The 21,933-nt window shown below is 42.8% G+C and overlaps 1 protein-coding gene across 1 annotated transcript in view; it reads left to right on the forward strand.

Moving 5' to 3' along the window:
- The window catches only part of NUAK1 (NUAK family, SNF1-like kinase, 1), a 21,551-nt gene extending 3,319 nt beyond the window's left edge, over nucleotides 1-18,232 (forward strand). The window contains exons 2-6 of the mRNA XM_010190952.1: nucleotides 7,172-7,323; nucleotides 8,630-8,695; nucleotides 15,474-15,593; nucleotides 15,888-16,020; nucleotides 17,079-18,232. Of these exons, the coding sequence (XP_010189254.1) occupies nucleotides 7,172-7,323; nucleotides 8,630-8,695; nucleotides 15,474-15,593; nucleotides 15,888-16,020; nucleotides 17,079-18,232 (1,625 nt within the window). The remainder of the gene's footprint in view (nucleotides 1-7,171; nucleotides 7,324-8,629; nucleotides 8,696-15,473; nucleotides 15,594-15,887; nucleotides 16,021-17,078) is intronic.
- Nucleotides 18,233-21,933: the final 3,701 nt, after the last annotated feature.

The raw sequence follows: 21,933 nt of genomic DNA on the forward strand, positions 1-21,933 counted from the left end.
GAAAGAGCATCAGATCTGATTCTGCAAACATTTAAACATGTATTGGACCAATCATGAGAGTGAAGTTACACTTGGTACATTCAGAAGTGAGCTCTTGAGTCTTTGTAGTGTGAAATGCAGTGCCTACATGGGTATTTCTGTGGTGGAAGAGTTGTCCTTGGTCAGCAAAACCATACAGAAAAGTCCACCCATTTGCAAAATGCACTTGAAAATGGACAGATTATTAGCTAAGATGTTTGTAGAAACAGTTTCATGAAGATACTCCCTGAAGAATGAATAAATATTAGGATCACACTGTGGAACACGATGGCATTAACATGAAAGAGTAACTGAAGGAAAGCACGTACTGAAGTGCTTTGCTGGATTTGGGTCAGGATGTTTGCTGGATGTTTAGAACGGTGCTGGACCCTTCACAGCAGCAAGGCACAACAAAAATGGAAAAATGGATTTCCCATGTAGGAGGGACTTCTTTTTTTTTAAGTTGCATTTTTGGTTCTCTTGAGAAAAAGCACAGAGATTCTCTGTCATGTATCTGCCAGTCCACAATGACTTGAGCTAGGTTGCATGTTTTGGCTAATCAGGAGACTGGTTTAGCTCTTCTGTACTTTCAAATTCCAAAGGCAATGGAAGAAGATCTGACAGTGTGTAACGGTGATGGCATAGTATTTCATGATGCTCATCTTCCTTGCCAAATATGTGTTCAATCTCACACTTTGTGCCAGACTTCACACAACAAAAAGCAAATGCACGCGTGGTGCTTCAGACACACAGAGGCCTGTCTCCAGTGCAGGGCTCCTTGAGCTGTGTCAGCCAAGTCACCATGTCGTCAGCAAAAGCAGCCACCTTGCCAAAAATCTACCTGAGCGGCAGCTGGCAAGGTGTGCAAACATGAGCCTCGGCTGACAAACTGTGTCCCACCAACCAGCACCGGCTCAGGAGACTGTCCCTGCCTTCAGCTGCAGTGCACACCTTTGGATGGGGGAGGCAGCCGGGGAGCAGGGTGGCAGCTCATGCCGTCAGTGGGTTTGTGTGTGTGCACAACAGTCCCAGCCTCTGTCCCTGCCTCTGCTATCTCCTGGTTCTCAGATGTAATCAAAACAAACTTTGGCGCCTAATGACTGCATCCCTTCTGTGAGCAAAACACCTGAAAAAGTCAAAAGTCCCCTAAAACATCATGTGGATGATTGGCCTTTAAACAAGAATGATGAAGGTTGGAAAGCTGGAATGATTTTTTTTCCTTTTTACTTAGCCAAGACAAAGTACTTCATCAGTGACACTATTTAGCCACGTTTCTAATTGGTTTCCTCTAATTATGTAGGCTTTTGACCTTCGAGTGCTTTATTCCCATTGTTTTCAGTTGATAACGTCCAAGAATATAAAGTAATACTTTGAGAGTCTGGCGATAGTAATGAAGCAAGTATAAACAAACTTAACCCTTTAGTTACCATACCCCACCTTTATGAATTTCCTGCCATTCAGGGTGATGGCCTAAACAACAAACACTTTGTTGGACATGTCATGAACTCAAATGTGTGAGATCACTGGCAGGTCCAATTCAGATGTTAAAATGATTGCAAGCAACAATGACGCTTATTTCTGTCTTTCCATTTACACAGTCCTCCCGTAGCAATGTAAATGTTTGCTTGTCTGAAGTTCCTCAGTCGTTTGTAAGCATGATTAAAATAAAAGGGGAATTAGCTCTTGTAGTCTTAGCTGAAACAAAAGACAATTAGTGGGCCATGTTATTGTGGCTGAATTAGCAGCTCTCATTTTTCCTTAATTTTGAAGAGCAGACCATCAAAATCAGCATATCCTCAGTCTCATTCTCTGAGAAACAACCTCAGCAAGGATAATGGTTCTCATTCTGGTTTAATCTCCTCACTGGGGAGTAAATTCTAGCGTGCTGTCTGATTTAAAATGATTATTGCAGGATCTTAACTACAGTCCATTAATTTAAGAAGGGATGGAATTCATCTGAATAAGGCCATAATTCAGGAAAACAATTTAACACAAGCTGAGCTTTAAATCACATACTTTATCTCTTGCTATCTTCAGATATAATTAAGCATATGCATAAATTTGTGCATACGCATACAAGTGGTTTTCTACATTGGTCCTTGGGTATTTTCATGTCTGCTGTAAGATCTGTTAAAAAACAATCATAAAATAATAATAGCAACAATAATACCGCTACTACTACTACTAACCAAAAGAATAAATACGCTAAGGGGCTCTAAAGCTTTCAAAGCAGTAAAGAACACAGAAGTTGCATAGGGCTGAATTTCTAAGGTAAAAACCACTTTTCAGTGCTTGCATGTCTTTTTGAAGAATAATTCAAGCCTTATTACACAAGTGAGGTAATTGGGTCATACATGACTTTTCTGAATGAAAAGGTTATTCTAGTCTGCATCTCCAAAATTAAAAACAAACTCGCTTGTTCTTTTGATTTGGCTGACCTTTAATAAAAGAGCATTTTGTAACAGTGGAAAGGTACTTCTGTCTGCGGCTGTTAGGAGAGTAATAAAAATACCGCTGAATGGAAAGACACCAGATGGAAGGAATGTCAACATACTGGAACTAATTTAGGAGATTGCTCTGATAGAGAGCAAAGGCATGAGGAGAATTCAAATGGTTCCAGTGCGAAGAGATTGGCCGCCCCTCTTAAACTAACAAACTAAAATCCTTACCCCAGGGTTACATGTAAACCAAATGGAATCGACCCACAAGGAGGTAGTCCATTAAAGTGGAGGGGGGGGGAATCCAACCCCCTCGGCACTCGCTCTGACTAGCATCCTGTAAGCGTGGAGGAAGGGCTAAAGCGCTCGGCTTTGTGTTGCTTTTTAAATTTGGTAGTAAATAAGTCCAAAATGAACTGTCCTAATAGAGAGGTGTACAGTGTACCATTAAATCTTTCTGACTGATGTTTGCAAAACCGTGCCCATGTGGTCCAGCTTAGCATTTAAAGAGGGACAGTGAGGATGCTCATCCAGGGTCAAACCTGTCCTGTGGCGTTTCAGCAGAGGTTACTCTGGTGTAGCTAAAGCGGTAGGGTTGGAGAGTGCTGATCAGCCAGAGGTCCCTACGCAACCAGTGCTATTTGGAAAGTGGAAAGCTGTAGATAGAAGCTGAGTTAATCATTTCATGGCCTCTAAATATAAATAAGTGGAGAGATTATATCCAAGAATTATTGCTGTAGTAGAACAGCCTGTGAAAGAGACAGATTGTTGACGTTACAAAATGTACTTTGTCTCAGATATGTCTTTGGTAGTGAGAAGTGAGGTTCTTTCCCAGTTCCACATTTATATTCTTCAATGGGCTCTGCAGCCAGCCAATTTGGTTTCAATTATCAGCCTAGAAGTATAGAACTTTCTTTCTGTCTTTTTTTTTTTAATAAACAAACACACTTTAGAGTTAAGGGGTGGGAAGTTTAAAGAAAAAGAAATATTTGACCACTGCATCTTAAGCACAGTGGCTCGATAAATAAATGACATGCAGCCTGTAGCAAGCATTTCTCCTGCTGCTGTCTGCTTTAGTGTGCAGAGCTCCTGCCTGGTATCTAAGCAACGCCCGTCTCTTGGTTTGTGATTGACAGACCCATCTCTCCTGCTACCACGTCCGGGTGTTGATAGTGACAGTTCTACACTTATCTTATTTGGCCAGCTGTTTGCAGAGTATCGATGGCTTGAAAGAAGCAAGGGCAGCCCCACCTTTCTTGCACATAACCTCCCTCCTTCCCTTGACCTTGATGGGGTTGAGGAGCAGGCTGGTACGATGTGGCCGTCCCACCAGTAGCAAGCTGTGGGGTGTTCCTGGGGTGCTGTGTCCTGCCGAAGCTGTGCTGCTCTGTTGGCAGTAGCTGCAGCCGGGGTTCAGGCACACTTCTAGGCGGGGGTGAGTTTCAGAATGAATATGCAGTAGGATGGCAGGTAATAAATCATCCGCAATGAAAACAAAGAGTGAACCAAGCAGTCCCAGGAGCTGTATGGAGGCAATCCGTCCGTCACCAGCCCACAGGTTACAGCCCAGGTGCTAACAGGGCAGTATATTTATTACCTCATTATTATTTGCAGTAAGTCAATCCAGCCTTTAATTAATGCCCTTCTCTCTTCCCCCAGCCATTGGTCACAATGCTTTCTTGGAGCCTATGTTTATAAAACTGCATACTGTGCTCAGAAGGGAAATTCAGAAGTGTCTGTATGAAGCCTGCCTGGCATCCTAACTGCTGCTGTGAAAATTCGTGGTCTACATGGCTGATAGCCTGAGACTTGCCAGAATACCACCTTGTCACGTGCCTGATTGTTTTGACCACTAAATTCCTCTTTAAGAGTGTGTTTGTGTGTAGACATAAATTCTCCTGCCTTTCCACTCCCTGCTCCTTCAGTGGCAGCTCCCATATAAGACATTGTTGTCTGCTTTTCAGTTACCTCTCTGCTGGAAGGTAGCTGCACACCCTCTCATGAGATTCAGCTCATATGAAGGAGAGGCTCTAAACTGAAATGATGCAGTTGTAAAAAAATACCTACCACCTCCCTGGAAAAAAAGATGATAATACATTTGTCTCTGCTCCTTGGTGAAGAAAGAAATTGCTGCTCAAATCTGTAATCGTTCAGCTATGATGATGCTGAGGAGGCCTCTGTAATGTCATTTAAGTCCAAGGGTAGTGTTCTTCTCATAAAGCTGCCTCATGAAAAATAAAATGTGCCAATTTGACCTGAGCGTGCTGGTAAACTAAAACTCAAATATGAGTTACTGGGGTGCTTCTGTTCTTATTAATTGTAGTGTGGTTTTGTGACCAAAATTCAAAATTTGGAACAGTGATTTATTTTTTCCTAAATTAAATTTGAAGGTATTGTCTCAATTTCCTAGAGGGCATAAGAGAAAATTTGAAATGCCTTGAAATGCACATTCCTCCAAACCAAGTGCTTTCTACTTAATTTCTTTAGAAATGCAGGAAAATAATTTTGGATCAGGACTTGTATTAATATGGCAAATTTTAGTCCAGAAAAATCAGATCTTGAAATTTAAAGCTTCAGAACATCAAGGATGATTTGAGAAGGCTCTTGTGACCAAGTGATGAAGGCAAAACTTTAATAAAAACACCCTCTGGAAGAGTGCTCCATTGTAGCAGGGCTGTTACTGCTGTTCTTGTCATCGTCAGCACTGAACATCTGAAAGGGCATCAGCAGTTGGGGGAGCAGGGTGGGAAGAGCTGAGGCCCCGTTGCCCCATTTGTGCCCCTCTTGGTGAGGTGAACATCCCCTTGAGCTCAAGGTGGTCCTTGGCTGGGACTGCTTGGAGCGTGCACTCCCGTGAGAGTCCACTGAGACCAGTGGTGCCATGTGGTGACTTCACCTATATACACATGATACAATAACCCCTAACTCATTGAATCAGCTGGGATTTTTTTTGGGGGGTGGGGTTGGTGTTTTTGAATCAAGTCTCTTAAATTGTGATCATTTTTAGTGATTTGTCTCAGCTTACTGAAACTATTTCTTTTTGCCTTGTGAACAACCCTGTACCTAACAAGCCTTTCCAAGCTTAGAGAAACGAGTGTGTGCATTACTGCTTTATGGGTAACACATCGCAACGCTTCCCTGGATGACACAGGGCATGTTCAGTTTTTCCCAGACAGTATCTGTCTGTCATTCTTGGAGAGGATAGTGGAAGCATAATCCATCCAGAGACGGCTCTTCCAGTTTCCGAAGTTTATTGCTAATGAGGATGCACATAGGATGTAATCACTGGCAGGAGCCTGTGCTTCAGGGTATGGTGAGGCCAGCAGACAAGTAAGCGGCCAATTTTATCTGGCTGTTCGTTCTCCCTTTTATCAGAGCTGTTTGGCTGGAGTTCAGGGGTGTAGAGGGAACTGCAGAGGCTTTGGCTTGTAGAGTTGAGTGACAAGGTGTGAGAGGACGTGAGACAAAGCCTAAGAGCAGCATATATCTGCGTGTTGAGAGGCAGCTTCGCATTTCACTGCAAAAACTGAAGTTGGTTTTGTTTAGTTTAGTTTTGTTTTTTTAAAAAAGCACTAAAGACTACTGGCTGAGCTTTGCTAAAGAGATGTAGGAAGGCATCTGTTTGTAATAACCCCTGTAACCTCATTAATTTGCAGATGCTTTGCTGCCAGCGTGACCTGGCCTCAGAAGGCTGCTGCCACAGATAAAAAGAGAAGGAAAATCTCCGTGTTTTAATGTGAGCAGTGGTTATTTATGGCAGGTGCAGTCAGTTTCCCAATGGGTTGCAGTGGGTTTTCAGTGTCAGAAGGGAAAAACTACTTAGCAGCCAGGGCATTGTGGCAATTTGAGACTACTCACAGCCTGCTTTACTAGATTAAGTGTGTAGTTATCTGCAACTCCCGGTGAAGTCCTTGACAACATGTGGCACAGAGTACCCTCGGTCCCAAAGAACAGTCAGGTTGTGATGTGTATTAGATCAGTGTTCCTTGCGCTGCTGACACGGGAGTTGTGCATTGCTACCGGCTCTGCACAAGTGGCAAAGGACGTATCCACAACATCCAATGGGACATGCAGTGGAGGCAAGATGGGCCATACTAACAAGAGCTGTACAGCTCCAGAGACACTGGAGCCACTGCTAGCTTAGGTGTCTGTGCCCACCATGCTGTTGCACTGAGTTGGGCTGGAAGAGGATGCATGCATCAGTTGACTTGTTGGATTTTGATAAAACAGTCATTATAACCCAAACGGCAATTCGGTATCAACCAGTAATTGAAGGCAGGGTTTATTATGCCTTCTATTAACTCTTTCCAAATGATGTGGTAGCTCTTGTCTCCTTCTGCAGCCCCTGTTGGAGCCAGTGTTAGTGTTCAGATGTTGCTGGCACAAATGTCCACCTCCCCTCATTAGGATCACGTTGACTTTGCCACCCTGTGACCCCACATTATAGAGGCAAAGACCTTCTTTCCTGTAGCCATGTGAAAGTTAAGATAGCCTCACCTTCCTTCTCTTGGTCTGAAATATTGTAATCTTCCTCTGGAAAAATTTAACTTTGGAGCTTGCTTTTTGCAGTGAGGTTGGTAGTACATCTCTCCAGGCTGCAGTGATGACAAAGTGTATGTTCAGTCATCCTAAGTCTTCTTCACCCTTTAAAGTGTCAGTTTTCAAATGTATTGAATCAACTCTGTTTTGTGTTTTTTTTCTTTTATCCTGTGCAGTGTTTGAAAATAAAGACAAGATTGTGATCATCATGGAGTATGCAAGTAAAGGAGAGTTGTATGATTACATCAGTGAGAGGCGACGACTGAGTGAGAGAGAGACAAGACACTTCTTTCGACAAATAGTATCTGCTGTACATTACTGCCACAAGGTGAGCAAAGGACTTGCTATTAAAAATGCTATTTGAAGGCTGAGTAGTGACTTACATATTTCAAAGCACGTCTGAGGCAACAGCATTCATTATTAAGTATGACAGCATGTGATTATATCAGTACAACAGGAAATCTTCATTAAAAGTGCTACAGTAGTTCACTGCCTGTTTTTAAAGACGTTTTCCTGTGTTATGGCAGATACCAGCCACTCCCTTACGTTAGACCTACATTGTATTTTTTGCCTTGGAAGTCATTCTCTTGACATTAAAAACAATTAATTAACAACATAAACTAGAAAAGGCCTCCCATAGAACTTCTACAACATTAATATTAATACATTCAAATGAATAATAGTTTACAGTTTGAATATATAAGTGAACAACCTTAGAATATGAGATAAAATATATGAAAGAGAAAAAAAACAAGAGAAGGTTATGGGTGTTCATGCATGAGCTTTAGCATGTACTCATTCTGGATGAGCTAAAGTAACATTTCTAGAGGTAGCTGGAGCACTAGAAAGGCACCCTTTGCTAATGACTTTATCCATCATGGCACCCACTACAATGACAATTTAAGCAATTAAACCCAAGGTAGCTGACTGGCTGTCATCATGGACCTTTTCTCCCTGCTTATGAATCAACAGCATAGAGCCAAATCTTGCATGAGGCTAAAGGCAAAGAGCAGCTAGCATAATTTTTTATTTGAATTCTTAAACACTTTAATCTCCACTTGAATTCTGATAAACAAGGGTGCTTTTCAAAGTCCTCACTGCACAGCATTGAAAAGCTGCAGTGCCCTTCCCTGTGTGGTTAACTTTTCCAAATTTCTTTGAAGAAGGCTCTGACCTAAACCCAAACCCAGCTTGTTCACTTCCATCCCTAACATTTTCAGTCCTCCAGGATTATCTTTCCCCCATCCACGTGGCTGCGCATTGGAGGAACGAGGGCTTTTGTAAGCACTAACGTCATTGACAGATATTGTTTTCTGATGCCTGGGAAGAATACATTGCTTTCACGCAGCGGGGGCAGGATCTGGGCTGGAATTAAGTTCCCAAAAGACACCTCCGAGCCCCCCCCACCCCCCTGCTGTTTTAGAGGCTTTGTGGGAGGACAGATTCCAGTCATTCTTCCTTTAACCACACACCAAGTGACTAATACATCGCCTGTCACTAGTTGCTGGGCCATGAGTGTTATGACAGTGAAATCAGCCCTGAAATGTAGATGCAAAGACCACCCTGCCAGCTCACCTTTAATTTTCCCAATATTTTCTCATGTTCTCCCCCCTGATTTTATTTCCTTTTTTCAGAATGGTGTTGTCCACAGGGACCTAAAATTGGAAAACATCCTTCTTGATGACAATTTCAATATTAAGGTAGGATTCCTTTTTCTCAGCTTCACAGAATGGATTCATATGTCTTGTAACATTTTTATTCAAGGTATTAGAAGAGCCAGTGTTATGGCAACAGCTACTAAGCAACAACATTTGGCAAGAGGCTCAGGGGTTTGGAGGTTGGGGAAAGAGCATCACTGATGACAAAGTCATACATGCTAAATGAAGCTTTGCATGCTCTGGGGGAGAAGGTCCTGTCCTGCCACCCAAGGGCCGTGATTCCCAAAGCCATATCTGTTTACTGGTAGGAAAGAACAGAGCATTTAGTGCAGTCGGCTTTATTGTGTGAGCGATATTATTGCTGGCTGCTGCTGGGGCTAGGAAAAACCTCTCCTGGCCTACAGGGTTCAAGTGCCTCCTAGAGAGCACTCTGAATGTCCTTTTGATCATGGCTGGAAAATAAGCAAGTTGAGTTTCAAAATAAACCTAGTAAAGCACATGTGCTTCATTAGGAAATGGCCTTGGAACTCCAGACACAAATGTATACATTGGATAGTGATGCCAGTGATGTCATTTCCATGTCATTTCTCCCCAGTGAAAGCATGGGAATGACCTTTTTTCTCTTCTTCTTTTTTTTTTTCCTTCCTAATAACTGTAGCACAAAGAGAAATAAGGCAGAGATGAGTGCAGTTTCCAGGTGCCTGAACCTATTTCACTTTCAACTTTGTCACTCCCTTGGAAGCTGAATGTGAGGGTGACTGGGTGCACTCATCTATGGGCAAATGCCAAATAGTTTCTTCCTACTCTGGGGCATCCTTGCTTAATTAATAAAGCAATTGAGGAGCTCCCTGTGTAGCCAAGTATCTGAACAGCCTGGGTCTTCATTGTGTCTCCACTGAAAGCCACGGGGCTGCACGCACTGCCTTCTGTGCTTCATGCGGGAGAGATTGTCTTCATATTCAGTTGATGCGCAATGGAAACGGAAAGTAACATATGGTAGCTGCCATCTGTGTAATGCTGATGACAGAAGCTAACTTGGATCAACCAGTCGATTAAAGGCACATAAATATGTGGTTTTTAAAAATAGGCTTTTACAGAAGGCTCATCCAATGCAATACTTGGACGTTTTGCTGTTAACATCCAGTGCTAGAGCAAACCTCCCCACTCCTGTTCCTACAGGGATGCTGGCTGCAGCAGCCTGAGCTGTTCTCAGCAGTGCTGAAAACAAAAAGTAGCCTTTCTAGGACGTTGTATACAAATCAGGCTTCCGCAGCCAGGATGACCTTTCTTTCTGCGTTACATGCCAAACTATCTTCCCAGCTAATCAGGGAATTCTTAAGAGAAAAGAGGAATTTGGGGAATTTGCTAGCTGCGGTGGCCTGGATCTCCACACTGTGGTCCTCATATGCAAAACCAATCACTTCCCCAAGCCTCTGGGGAGCTGTGCTTTGTCAGAACGCTCCGCTCCCTCCCCTCTCTTCTTCATGGGAGTCCAATCGTCCTGCGGGAAGAGCAGAGGATGGGACAGGGAGGGGTAGCTTTGTGTTTGAGTCCAGACTGTGGAGGTGACCCAGGGGCTTCAGAACCACGGATGCATTTCAGCGGCCATACCCAGTGGCACTGTTGTGGAAGAAACTTGACAACTCCCCACATCCCTTTCAATCATTCAGGCATCTTTTTCTTGAAGGCTCCCCTTTCCTGAACTGCGTTGTGTTTTGGCTGCCATGTAGGTATTTTGCGTATTTCCAGCCTTCCCTCAGTTACTCCTCTGCAAACCCTAAGGCATGCCTCTGAGCAGACCAGGCTGCCTCGGTGTGGGTAGGTGGCTGCAAGCTCCCTCACTGTCCCCGGTAACTATTTCTGTCAAGGGTCTCATGAAGTAGAGACTGAACTTGGGAAGCAGTTGGGATTTCCTGCATCTTACTGTCAATAGTGTTTGAGTTTGGATTACTTCAAGAGATGACTTTTTGTATTGTTTTCCTTTTACTCCCTACTCTTTTTTATTTACACCTCATGACTAAAATCAGCTTTGAATACTTGATGTTAAGCACACTGCCACTATTTCCCTGATGCTAGACATTGAATATGTTACTGTGGTTTCTATGTTACTTGCCCAGAATTTTACTCCCCACTTTTTCTTTGTTTCACTAAACAGTGACCGTTGGCAAGGAAACACATATGGAGTTGTAAATTATTTATTAGGAGTAAATTTATCAGGTCTTCATTCTGGGAGTATTTATGTATGTTTTATTCAGGCAGAAAAAAGAAATATGCCATTTGGGGTTTGGTATTGGCTTCAAATACTCAGTGGAAGGCATTTTCTAGCAAAGGAGTGATAGTCTTATCTGTACTTTCCCAGTATTTATATTTCATTCAGTGGATTACAAAGCGCTCTCAAAAATTGGCAGTTTGATTTTAGGAATGAGAAAATGAAAGGAATCCCTTTGTTCTTGGATGCAATGTGCAATTACACACAGGTTTCTGAAGAAGCCAGTGATCTATACATTTCGATATACACAAACATATCATAGCAACGTGAAGAAAAAAATGAGATGTTGTAAAAATAGATCTATGTATAACAACTTAAGCAATACTTTTAGAACAGGAAGTAAAGAGGACAAGTAATCCATTAGAAATTATTATCCGGCCTGAAAGAGCCCCAAGCTGTTTTACACATTACTGCACTAACTTGGAAACCATTCTTAAATTTTAGCTAATTAAATGAAGGTCATGAAACAGTGTATGGGGACATAATCAGCTTTTTCTTTAAGAGTTACGATAGTGAGTAAAAGTCTCTGGAAACAGAGGTCGTGTGTTGGAGTACAGCAACTAGGAAACACCAGTGTCTGAAAGCTGACAAGAAGTTTTGAAGAGTTCTGCAGGTCCACAGACCAGAGGTGGAAGGTGATGAGGGGAAGAAAGTGATCTGATCTGTGGTATATAATTATGTAGTGGAGGGACTTGGTGCATGTGGTAATATTTCCTGTGAACTATTACATAAAACCCCTAAACGCAGCAAACACAAGTGAATAAAATGTGTTTTCAACACTTGTGAGACTGAACTTGCACGCAGATCTGTGGGGTACAAGGAGTTTATGCAGCCAGTTAATCAGGCAGTGCCTTGCCGTGCTCCCCAGGTACCCACCCAACTGTCTAGGAGAAATTAGGGTTTCTGCAGCATGGACAAGCCTCTCCTTACTCACATTCATACATCAGCTGCTAACAGCACAATTCACCTTAAAATTTCCTTGGTTCTTTCGGCTGCTCACAGTCGCTCCCTTTCACCTTCTGTCTCTGGGTAACTCGAAGTTGCCCCCTCTGCTTCCCCCAGGTTCCCTGTGGTGGGTACAGCTGCTCCCCCACCATGCAGCAGCAGGGCAGCCTCTCACTGGCATTTTCACCCTATTGAGGGGATTTCATGGTTCATAATCCTGACACAGCTGGAGGTGGGCAAGGTCAGACAGGCAGCAGGGCTGAGGCAGCCCCAAAGCACCAAAAGAGCTGCCCTGAGTTAGTGAGTTAGAAAGCTGTTTGTGGAAAGAGTTTCGCACCCACTTTAGGCATCTGCCTTTGGTGGTCTTTAAAAAAGGTGTTGTCATCTTTTCTTCATTAGTGTTAAAAGGACTGAGGATGCTAGTTTTTTGTTTGGTTTAGGTATGAATTTACTAGAAGAAATAGGAGAGGGATGAGGGTGTAGCTGTCTCCATTCGCCCATAGCTTCTGCAGTTTGGCCTGATGAGGACCACATGTCCTCAAGCACTGCAGCTCTCCCCAGTGCCTAAATCCCCCAAACTGCATGCAGGGAGGTGGAGAAAACCTGCTCCCTGGTGTGGCAGCCAGGGAACCAGTGCCTCTTGCTGGTCTATCCAAATACTGTGTCCCTGCCCTGTGTCACAGCCTACCCCCAGGGACACCTCTGTCATGCAGGAGGGCCTCCTGGTTCACAGTAGGGCTGGGAATTGCACCTAAAAGAGATGTCTAGCAGAGGTTGACGTAAACTGTATGATCAACCCCAAAGTGATAGAAGGAGAGAAAAATGCAAGTATAATAGTAACATAATCCTACTAACTGCACTTTCTCTTGGGCCAGTAAGTGGACACCAAGCATACTAACCACTAAAAACCCAGGAGGGTTTCATATATACAGAGTAAGTGTGCGTAATTGGGATTTACCTTGCTGGAAGTCTCACCCACTGCACATACGTTTCATTTGCTTTAAGAGACCTAATTATATCTCTATCTACAGTACAAAGAGTTAGTGGGATAAAACTGACAGTTTCCGTGAGTGCGAACTTCATGGAATTTATAGTTCACACTTAAACAATAAATTACATCTGTTTTATCATAGCTAACAGTAAATATGAAACATATACCTCCTGAAGCGAGGGGAATAAAAGTCTACTTCCCCGCTCCTCCCAATTTAGGAAGTTTTTTTGACTTGATGCCTTAGTTCCATTTAAGTGCCAAGAACATGAAGTAATGTTGGCTTCTATTAATCTTGGTTTGGGGGGCATGACAGTTTTAATGGGAAAAGCTGATAAACATCAGTCTGTGAGTATGGGAGTGGACTGTAACATAAATACTCTTTTCCTGAATGGTCAAAATGAAAACATGAATGCCCAAGTCTGAGAGTTTCTTAGTGTGAACAATGGTATGTGTATCCCTATATATATATATATTCATGCACATCCACATGCATTTTATACATTCCATGGTGTTAAGGGAATGTATTTTCTTAAGGAATCACACTGTGCAGTGTTTGTCCTCGTCTTAGCTGCATCCTGAACTAAAATAAAACTCAATGAGCAGCATGAAGTTTTAACACTGAAATGATCCCATTCTTCCCCTGATTGACAGGGCACACTTCATAAGGCTTAAAACCAACTTCCTGCAAGCCAGGCAGGGTGACTTGATAAGAAAATGGAATTTGGGGCAATTAAGTGCAATCTGAGCCATGAGAATATGTTTGCAGACTGCAATTGTACACCAGCTGTTTTCAATGACATTCCACCCATACAGTGAAGATTTTACAAACCACATTTATTTAAATGCTGAATTTTCTGCTGTGTGTTGGTAATGTTCTGTTTGGGGGACTGAGTGAATTCAAACTATGAATGGACGTGGCGAGATGAATTAAGATTAATGAACAGGAACCAGCTACTCTTTGAGTGGGATATTATTAACTCAAATTGTCAGTGAAACACTTGCACAAGCTTAACATCAAGATAGGAGAGGTGGAAGCATGAAATCTCATATTTGCTCTGTGACTTTAAAATTTTGTGTAAATTGTATTTTAAAAAATAAGTTTATATTTTTAACATAAAAGTATCTATGTCTATATCCATGTATCTATATCTATACCTATATTTATTTATAGATAAAGTGTGTGTGTGTGTGTGTGTGTATATATATATATATATATATTTGTATTTTGGGGTAAAGAAAGAAAATTGGGAACTCCTGTCCATACTTCACCAATTTTGTTCATTTTGGTCTCAACAGTGACATTTTTTGGTGTAGCTGTAGGAGTTTGGATAGTAAAGGCAAGGCTCCCAAGAGTTCACTAGACATGGCAATTAAACAGGCATTAGCAGCATTGATGATACACGTTTTAGATAGCCAGGAGTGAACGGTGTTGCTGGCAAATCCTTTTCCATTTACTTTGTGTTTTCTTGAATTTTCTCTTGTGAAAATTCCTGGGACTTAGCTTCCTTCTGGTAGAAAAGACCTGAATAAGGTGAAGAAAACCCAGAGAAAACACCTGTCTCTTATAACTATAAATTTATAATACCTTTTTTATGCCTGTGCTTAATGTCTTTTATGTATGCCTTATGTCGATAGTGGGCAGTAATAAAAGTTCCTCTGGGAAACAGAAACATTTGGGTTTTAAACAAGATAAAAAATGTGATGTGTTGCCTTGTGCTAGAGAAACAAAGGAAATGCAAAGGTTGTGGGAGTATTCAGTGTTACTATCCTCGGCCTTTGTTTTGTAAGAACAAGAACAGAGAATTGAAGTAAACAAAATATTTGGACCTGATCCTGCAATTCCTACATGGGCAAAATTCCCAACAGTTTCAAAGGAAGTTTTGTTTGTGTTGGGAAAGCCGGATTTGGGCCCATTGTTTCCAGTTAGGAACCAGACTTGTGTTTATTATCTCGTGATAGACATCTCGTGTGCTTAACAGCTCAGACTCCTCAGCCCGAGTCCCTGAATCTGGAAGAGTTAGCGAGTGCCTCACTTTCCCCCTCCTTCAAACCTAGCTAAATTTCAGACTATTTCAAAAATCACTTTCTTGTGTAATGCTTAGTTTCCTGTGACACTCCTGCCGCACTCTCTGGTTGGATTTAAAGGTTTTGGCTTTCGGCTTGCATGTGTTTGATAAGAATGGTAGTGCTGTCTGCTTGCTTTCCTTTGGTATTAGTGATTATAGAAGGTGAAGAGCAATCAGTGGACAGCAGGCCCAGTGACTCCCAGTATGAGGTTGTCTTTGCAAGCATATGCAATTCATCCAGGATAGAATTACTGACTGATGGTTGTGCAGTCAGTCAGGTACCTGTCTGTGAATGGAACCAAAGCATCCTTAATCCTAATCTGGAGGATTTAACCTGGGGAACCTACTCCTTTTCTGGAGGGTCTTTAGAGAGAAAAGTAAAAAAAATCATAGAATAATGGGTTGGCAGGGGCATTTGAGAGATTGTCCATGTCGAGATCCCTGTCCTACAGAAGAGTCAAATATAGCTAAGTCTTTCCTGATGAAGGATTTTCTGTTGCATTAAGATATTGTTAAGACTAAAAATGCCTTTTGCAATTCTCTTTGCAGATTGCTGATTTTGGACTCTCCAACCTGTATCACAAAGACAAGTTTCTTCAGACCTTTTGCGGAAGCCCACTGTATGCTTCCCCTGAAATAGTTAATGGACGACCTTATAGAGGCCCAGAGGTGAGAAGGGTCAGCTTTTTGGTGGTGGTGTGGGGATGTCTTTGATGGTCATGTTCTCGCGGGTTTGTCTTAATGTTATTGCACATGTGGGTTTCCTTGGGTCTGTCCTGTATTGAGAGTTCTCAGACTGCCTTTGCATTCATTTGCTTTGCCTGTGTTTAGTCAGATGTTAGATGCTGGTCTGCCCATCAGTTGGCCCAGCTGGATGTGATGCTGCTCTTGTGGTGCTAATGGCAGGGAGAAGGGTGGGGATCAGCTTTCCTGGGCTTCACATGCCTTGTCTCTGTATTTCAGGTTGACAGCTGGGCCCTTGGTGTATTGCTTTACACTCTGGTTTATGGAACGATGCCCTTTGATGGCTTCGATCACAAAAATCTCATCAGGCAGATCAGCAGTGGAGAATATCGTGAGCCAACACAGACCTCAGGTATTAAAAAAAGGAGCAAGGGCAGTGTATTGAGCTGACAGGATTTCAGAACGGAGGGTTTGCCTGGCCCTTTCCAACAATGTTTTGGTGTCGTGTTAGAGCAATGAAGAAAAAAATTCTCTCTTTCCCCTACTGACTTCATCTGCTATCAATTCCCATCTGAGTACAACATTTACCAAAAGCCCTTTTGAAATGAAAGTTTTATAGCAGATAGATTTTATTGCCTTGAGGAAGCTGTAACAGGCTCTTTTAAATAGATCTGTGACAGTGGAAGGTCTGTTAGCTATTGCAAGTGGAATTGTTCAGACAAGCTGTAAACCGATACAACACACTGGTACAGATCAGTCCTCTAACTACACTGTGGTGTGTCACAAGCAGAGAGAAAATGAATGGTCAGAGCCACACAGTCTCTTATCCAAGAAGACAGGACAAAATCTGAATTAATGCCGCTATATTGGCATTTACTTCTGCTTGGAGGAGAACACATTAAGCAGGGACCTGACAGAAAAACATCAACTAAGTCTGGGTCGTTGATTATAATGACTCCTTTCAGCCTTAAATACCTATGTATATTTATCTTGTATCATTTGTTTGCCCCCAGTTTTCTACCTTCTTACTCTCTTTATGAGATACACCTTTAAAACATACAGAAGACTACAATGTTTATGGAAGAAGTAAATACAAAAGCAATAGTGTGTAGATAATGTAAAATATCTCAATTCCCCTTTGTTTTCCCGCTAAGTGTTGTAATTATTAGAGCTGATAGGTTGGTGACTTCTATCAGTAATATAGAACTATTCTCTGACTAATACAGTATAAATATTAATTTATTTGATAATCCAGTGTATATAACCCAGTGAATCATATTCTTCTGATAAGAAGTAGTTCTCAAATGCATTTTCCAACATTGACTGGTGGCCAAAGGATTGCCCCCTTTCACTTCTGTAGTAAGAAGCATTATTTTTGCTTATTTGATTGTGTTTACACTTCCATTTTAAACTGGGAAAACCAAGAGTGCCCATATTCTAAATATTTTATTTTCCATTCTTTGTCCACAGATGCTCGTGGTCTTATCAGATGGATGCTGATGGTGAACCCTGAACGCCGAGCAACCATTGAAGACATTGCCAACCACTGGTGGGTCAACTGGGGCTACAAGAGTAGCGTTTGTGACTGTGATGCCATGAGGGACTCCGAGTCCCCATTGCTGGCAAGGTTCATTGATTGGCATCACCGATCTACTGGCCTCCAACCAGAGACCGATACCAAAATGAAGTGCCTTTCTAAGCCCAAAGGTCCTGAAGTCACACTAGAGAGACAAAGGTCTCTGAAAAAATCAAAAAAGGAAAATGACATTGCACAGTCCATTCAAGAAGGAGGTGCTGAAAATGCATCCAAACCCATCTCCAAGAGACCCAAAGGCATCCTGAAGAAAAGGAGCAATAGTGAACATCGATCTCACAGTGCAGGTTTCATTGAAGGAGTGGTCAGCCCAGTGTTACCCTCTGCTTTCAAGCTAGAGCAAGAGTTGTGTAGGACTGGTGTAGCCATTAAAAGTGTTGTGGAGGGAGAGGTAGCAGGCAAATACGGCACTAAGCAGTCTTCACTAATGCCAAAAAAAGGAATCTTAAAGAAGACTCAGCAGAGGGAGTCTGGCTATTACTCCTCTCCAGAGCGAAGTGAATCTTCTGAACTCTTGGACAATAATGATGAGACAGTAAACAGTGACACTTCTCCAGGGGTCACAGAGCCATCCAGAAATGGGTCTTACAGCCATTCCTGCAGGCGTAAGGGCATCTTGAAACATAACAGCAAGTATTCTACCAGCAGCACTGAATCTGCTTTGATCAGCCCTGACACGCCAACGCTGGAGGCCATGGAAGAAGTGGTCCTGCCTGGGGATGCATTACCTCGAAGTTATAGTCGCCCTTCCAGCGTGATCAGCGATGACAGTATTTTGTCCAGTGACTCCTTTGATCTGCTGGATTTGCAAGAGAACAGGCCAAACAGACAGAGGATACGGAGCTGTGTCTCTGCCGAAAATTTCCTCCAGATCCAAGACTTCGAAGGACTTCAGAACTGCCCACGGCCACAGTATCTAAAACGTTACCGCAACCGTCTGGGGGACAGCAGTTTTTCCCTTCTCACAGACATGGATGATGTGACTCAGGTCTACAAGAAAGCCCTAGAGATCTGCAACAAGCTCAATTAGCAGGGGGAAGATGGAAATGGAGGGAAGGGAGTTTCTCTGTGTACCTTTATGGTGGAGTAAGCCAGGTCACTGATTTGCTGACAATGGTAGGTTTTGCTTCAAAGGACCTGACTGTACCTACTTAGCTGAACTCCTAGTAAAGTAGCCCCAAAGCCATCTCACACTTCTCTAATTTTTTGTCCTCAAAATATTGCCTACTTGACCAGAGAAAGACCTTCAGTCTTTGTATGCGTGATGAAAGCACTTCAGGATCTAGCAGGCAGAAGCATCAAGATTTAATATCTCAGAGCCAAAGCTAGACAGAATTACAACTGGAAGTGAAGGACACATGTTCTGAGAGGTTTGTATTTCAAATTAGATTAGCTTTATCAGGAGATGAGCTGAATTCTTTAAGTTAATTTTGGATATATTTTAGAAAGAGAACCTTTATTTTTCCCCTGAAGTTATTCATCTGGATACAGGCATTGCACAATATTTGGCGTCCATTATGCGAGTGGTGCCTTCCACTGAGATCACCTGAGAGGTTCTGAATGCATTCTGGGACAGATCATTTGAAAGACTCACCCCAGAATAACCTCACATGGTGTACGTGGACAAGCTGTGGAACAGGCATTCAGATCTGGCCCCTCCTACAGCCATTGCTCTTCAGTGAGCAGGAGGCCCTAAAACTGTTCCTGACTACCACTCATACCAGCAAAAACAGAGTCACAGAAACGATAAAGGGAACTGGAAAGAATGGATGTTATCAGCGGCTAAAAGGCATTTCAACCTGTGTGTTCAATTGGTGACTCTTTCAAAGTGGCCAACCAGATGAATGCCCAAAGATGGATCTAACAGAGGGTCTCAAGGGTTAAACAACCCTCCAATCTAGAGTTCAGTTGCTGTCAGCAAATAGTGCCACCTTGCTGTTAGCTTGTAGCATTTGAGGGTGACAAGTAGTTTGTGACCAGAATGTTAGGTAAGGAAAAGATTGTAGTATGTAGGAAATGGATAGAGGTCAGAAAGTTAGTGGGAAGATGCCTTTCTCAAATGAAAATGTTTCTAGATAGGTAGTAATGGAGCAGAAAGAACTGAGCAATGAGATGATAATGGTAGATTTGATAACAGGGTTAGCATAGAATTGTGGTCCTCTCTCTAGATAGTGTGGCTGGTACCACGTGTGCAGTGATACCAGTTCAGAAAAAAAAAAGAGGAAGGATATGTGTTTGTGTTCTCAGACATATCCAGCTATCCAGACCGAAGGCTTCAACTCCCATAAAGGTACCACATGGGTCTACTGGATTACCTGAATGTAAGCCTGTGTCAGAAAGGCACTGTGTGTTTGACAGGCCTGGGCAAACTGGAATCTTAAGGCCCACTTCAGTCTCATTTCCATGAGCACATAGCCCCTGGCTTTCTTGGAGGTGCACTGGTGCAGATAAGTGGCAGGTTCCAGCCTGCGATGCCAAATGATCCACAGCTGCAAAACCAGACGTTTACACACATACCCAGAGCAGAGGAGCATGGGGCAAGCTCTGTTCTCACTCCTACCCTGTAACTGGAACTGAAAGCAGAATTTGGCTCACTGTGTCCCAAATCCTTGTGCAGAAACAAAATAGAGTTCCTCTGGGAATTCCCTGGGAATTGGGGATGATCCCACAAATTGTTGGTGTCGGGGGCAGGGAGCTATTTCACTTGCAGGTTCCTTATTTGGTGTGTCATGGTACGTGAGTCTGCTGGTTCCTCCTAAAAACTGACTGGGCTGCCTAGCATAGAGGTGAATGAGCTTGAATCTCCTAAATCAGTTAATCTGCCTCTTGACAACCTTTACTTGTTGTGAAACACTGGACCAAATTTGGCCCTGGAGTAAACGGCATCAATACCATGAAATCTTTGAGAGATGTGCTCTCAGGCAGTCAAGTGAAATTTGGCTCACTGTCCATATGCTCAGGAAGGGCAACTGCAGGCCATTTCTCTCCAGATGTGTACCTCTCTGTACGCTATTCAGACGTCCCATCTTCTCACAGGCCATGCATGTGCTCTTATAGCCCATCCCAAATCAACCCCCCATTTTGCAGTTAACAAGTTTGCTGTGGCGCGCTTTGAAACAACTCGACATAGTCTCCATGGCCTTTCTGAAACAAGGATGGATGTGCTTTGTAGCCACGGCTTTTACCTTGTGCCCCGGAGCGTAAGAACCAGATCCTCAGCTGGTGTGAATCAGCGCTGTCCTGTTGACACCATGGAGCATCACTTGGTGATGGTGGTGGGGTCATGCTGATTGACACCTTCCCTGCAGATTTGGCAATCTTGAATGGATTTATAGTGGTTTCAGGACAAAGGGAAGGGAACTCAGTTTGCCGTGGCAGGGAAGTGAGGAGCAGCCCGAAGGCTCCTCTCCCAAGGCTTTTGTCCAGGCCTGCTTCCTTGTGTACAAATGTGAATGAGTGAGTGACTGCTTGCTGCCAAACTGGAAATGCTATGTAGGGATTTACTGGCATGTTACTGGCATGTTACATGTTTACTGGCATGTTACCATTCCTAGAAGAGAAGAAAAAAAAACAAAAACACTTGACTGCACATTGTTATTATTAGTGTTGTGATTTTTATTTAATTTTTTTGTAATACAAAGTTGACTTTTTTATTTGAATTTGTCTTTTTTTTATTTATTGGTCTGAAAGCCATTTCAAAGGTATAATAATATATTTGGTGTAATTTAATTGGTGCAACATTGTTTTACAGCTCCGGCCAAAATTGTTTGGTGTTTTTTGTTTTTTCTCCCAATCCTTGGTTGGTTTGAGCTCTACGAGGCACACAGGGGAAAACGCTGGATAATCACCCAAAGTGTTTGTATTTTTAATCTGATACTGTTTTTTATTAAATAAAACGAAATTAATGTAACTGTGAAGAGTCTCTCTCTCTCCGTTTCCTTTTCCTCTGTGCCTCAGCGCAAGCCGAGGCCAAACGGTAATGAACTTGTCATGCAGAAACCCAGCGGCATCTCAGCACATTGTACCAAGTTGTTTATGCAAAGCTTCTTGGCTCGTTTGTGCATTTGGATATAATGTGGGTGGCCGCAGAGACTCCCGTGCTACGAAGCATTTGGCACTGCAAAATGCCCGGAGCTTTCAGCTCTAGAAATGTTGGGTGGAGAAGAGCGGCTGACGGGGGTTTCTCTGCTGGAGATGGATGAGGTTTGTGGGCCAGGTGTGCTGCAAGTGAGACGGCGCAGGCTGGTCACGGTCCTTTCCCCTCTCTGATGGGGAGGGGGACAATTTATTAACTATGTTAATGGTCATCTTGGTATAATTTAGGGGTTGTTTGGGCAAAAAAGACTGGCAGCCATCCGCTACTGTCCAATGTGGGATGATTTCAATCAGATAGCTTTGAGCAGCCAGCATAGTCAGCTGGTGAGAGGCAGAAAGGGAGTCAGTTTTCATTTTTTTGGAGTCCCCATGATAACCAGAAGGGTTTAGATTGTTTTTCTTGGAAAAGGGGTGGGCATCATAAGGGAAACTTGGTGTTAGGTGTGATGTGTGTGCTGGGGACTTGTTAAAATAAAGGAAATGGTTGGCAATGTCCTAACGTTGGCTCTGAGCAAGACACCATTAAACTTCACCCTTGAAGCAGCCAGCCAAGATACCTGTGGTGTATATTCTGCTTTTTAAATTACAGGCAGTTTGGATTAGGATCCAGGGTTTGGATATCGTGCAAAAAAAGGC

This window comes from Mesitornis unicolor, unplaced genomic scaffold, assembly GCF_000695765.1.
Source record: "Mesitornis unicolor isolate BGI_N332 unplaced genomic scaffold, ASM69576v1 scaffold17888, whole genome shotgun sequence".
NCBI classification, from domain to species: Eukaryota; Metazoa; Chordata; class Aves; order Mesitornithiformes; family Mesitornithidae; genus Mesitornis; species Mesitornis unicolor.